The sequence below is a fragment of the Epinephelus lanceolatus genome, chromosome 10 (assembly GCF_041903045.1).
Source record: "Epinephelus lanceolatus isolate andai-2023 chromosome 10, ASM4190304v1, whole genome shotgun sequence".
Taxonomy (NCBI): Eukaryota; Metazoa; Chordata; class Actinopteri; order Perciformes; family Serranidae; genus Epinephelus; species Epinephelus lanceolatus.
The window spans coordinates 34,076,856-34,079,923 of record NC_135743.1 but is presented as its reverse complement, the minus strand read 5'-3'; the positions used below and the strand labels follow the sequence as shown (position 1 = coordinate 34,079,923).

At 46.3% G+C, this 3,068-nt stretch overlaps 1 protein-coding gene across 1 annotated transcript; it reads right to left on the bottom strand.

Moving 5' to 3' along the window:
- Window positions 1-551: 551 nt before the first annotated feature.
- On the bottom strand, window positions 552-3,068 carry tpbg (trophoblast glycoprotein). The gene has a single exon (XM_033639948.2). It carries the CDS (start codon window positions 2,601-2,603, stop codon window positions 1,464-1,466), a length of 1,140 nt encoding a protein of 379 aa, XP_033495839.1. The 5' UTR covers window positions 2,604-3,068; the 3' UTR covers window positions 552-1,463.

The window sequence follows — 3,068 nt, the reverse complement described above, 5'->3', positions numbered from 1 at the left end:
GTAAGTTGCAGAGTGTTGGAGATATCGGCCACAGAGATGTCTGCCTTCTCTCTAATATAATGGAACTAGATGGCATTCGGCTCGTGGTGCTCATAGTCTCAAAAAAATATATCTAAAAACATCAGTGTCTCTTTCCAGAATAATGACCCGGATGCTTAAGTTAATCCACAGACCTTGTTGTGAGCAGTTTCATGTGGGAACTACTTTCTCTCTAACTACAACTGCCAACCATATCATCAAGAGGCTCATGCTTGTTACAGCGCGAGATATACTGTAAACATGACGGCGTCCTTCTCTGCTGAGCTGTAACATTAGCTAAGCTTAGCACAGTGGTGCTAGAAGAGCTAGCAGTTGATGCACACATCCTTCTGCACAGTGATATGGTTGATGGGTGTAGTGCAGTAGAAAGAAAATAGCTCCTACATGAAACTGCTCACAACAAGGTCTGTGGATCATCGTGAGTCACAGAGTCAGGATTTCTGGAAAGAGACATTGCTGTTGAGTTTTTCAAATGTATTTTTTGTGTGCTTTAAGTACCACAAACCAAGTGCCATCTAGTTCCATTATATTTGAGAGTAGGACACATCTCTACAGCCCATATCTCCAACCCTCGGCAACTCACACCAAAACAATCTAGACTGACAAACAGCACTACAGGTAAGAAGAAAAATATTTGTTTTTGATTTTTGGGATGAACTGTCCCTTTAAACTGATGTAGCAGTGATACTGTAGTATAAATTTACACATTGTTGAACTAGCTGACAACTGTTTCAAGATTTAGTGTTTGTCACATGGTTCATGCTAGGTGTGGCACTGCCTCAGGAATGTGTCTCTCCTGTATCAAAGCCTTTGAATCACATTCCTCAGTCCTAAGATTAAAAGGTCCTCAATGGAGACAGATACCAGCAATCCAGAGGCGTTTTATTTAGCCGAATATCTTCACAGAAAAAAGAGCAATTACATCCACCTACTAAAATCCAAAAAAACTATGCAATGTGCACTATAATCATTCAAGAGGCATACTGTATATCACAAAACACATATTATAAAGAACAAACTCATAAACAAGCAGCAGAGGCATAATGAGAAGGATGCAATGACCAGCAGTATGTTTTCTTTCGCTTAAAAGTCACGCCGTACGTTTATCCTTTAGGAAAAATAAAAATAGAACATAGCACTCTTTGCAACTCTCCAGGAAAAAAACCTTCGCCATTTCATTGTCCATGCAATGTTACACGGAAGAAACGCAGTTGACATCACAGCTGCCAGGTACTTGTGTAGGACATGCGGCAGTGGTTGAATGAAGGTTGTGAGGGAGGGTAATTAGGAGCCATGACAGATGTAAAATCTGAATAGCATCATGGGGGAGAAGGAGGGAAGGGGAGGAAGACTTTCATGCAAATTTTAACAGTAGAAGTCATTTAATATCTCACTGCGGGATCCCAGACAGTGTCCCTCTTGGCTCACACATCTGAATTGATGCTCAGGTTGGCCAAACGTGGGTCAGAGTTTATCTCGTACCTGTAATGGTACCCCTCCATGTGGTCCCTACAAGCATCCCGGATGTTGTACATCCACCGCTTGATGCCTTTTCTGTTCAGGTAGAGCACCAGCAGGAATATGACGCCAATGAGGGCCAGCACCAGGCCCAGGAAAACATAAGAGGTCTCCAGCACACCCTCCATGTCGCTTGAACACTTCAGCTGTGACAGCTCTAACTGCAGGAGCGGCTGGCGTCTCAGGGCCTTGGGGTCTGTGCAGGTCAGGTTCTGCATGTCAATGATCTGAGTGGAGTTTTTCAGCCACAGCAGCATGTCGTCGATGAAGCAGTCGCAGCGCCAGGGGTTCCCCGCCAGCCGGATGTGAAGAGCAGGCTTGAGGCTGAACTCTGCCAGCGTGGTGGTGGGCAGGCCCCTCAGGCTGTTGTCCCTCAGGTCAAGGTCACGCAGCGGTGGCACCTTCAGCGTCCCGTTAGGAATGGAGACGATGGAGCTGTTCTGCAGGCTGAGGTTGACCAGGTTGGAGAGGCTGCCGAAGATGCCGTCTGGGAGAATCACAAGGTCATTGTTGGACAAGTCCAAGGCCGTCAGCTGGAGGAGGTTTCCACTCTGTAGAACGCTTAAGACCATATCCACAGTGGAGTAATTGTGGAAACACCTACTGAGGTTCAAGAACTGCACTTTATTATCATCAGGGAAAGCTCTTTCACTGAAATTCTGGATGTTGTTGTTGCTCAGGTCCAGCCGCACAAGGTTTGGCAAGTTATCAAATACCATTGCATCCACAGACTCCATCTCATTCCCACTGAGATAGAGATCTGTTAATTGTTCCAAGCGGGTTGGGAAAGAGTCCACACTGATCCGGGAAATGTTGTTTCCAGTGACGAACAGGAATTTGGTATTGGTCGGCAAAGAATGCGGTATCGCGTCCAAGTCCTGGTTTTGGCATTTCACAGTTTGTGAGAAGCACAAGCATTTGTCCGGACAGCCTTGACAGGACAGCACGGCCGCGAGGAGGAAGAGAAACTGAATCATTCCGGTCATGTGTATTCTCCCTTGGATTTCACCGCGGTCACATCCGCACGACGTGCTCAACAGGCGCATCTTGGACTGTACAAATCTGTCTGCGCAGACCGTGCGTAATTACTTTACAACAATCCAACCCACTCGCCGCCGTGACTCACCAGGGGAAAGTTTTTCGACTGTGTCTCCCGCCTTAATCCTTTCCAAAATCTCACCCAGTTCCAACTCAGACTCCATAAAACTACCCCCAAATCATCCTTGTGGAGGGGAAGTCTACGTTTCCATGAGGATAAACGTGATGTGGGCGAAGCTCGCAAACTCTTCGTTTGTCTCCCAAACCTCAGGCGTTTACGTTACGTTTTTCCAGTCCTTGTAAAACAATACAGTCCACTGTAAAATATCAACTTTCCAAAAAACTTACTCGAACTGCTGGTCCCGAGACAGACAATGCTCTCTGTCTCCCAAAGGTGGCATGAATTACTACATGCGTACTTCCAGCCTGCCACTTTCCTAAACGCTGGGAGTCTGGAGGGAAGGACCAAACAC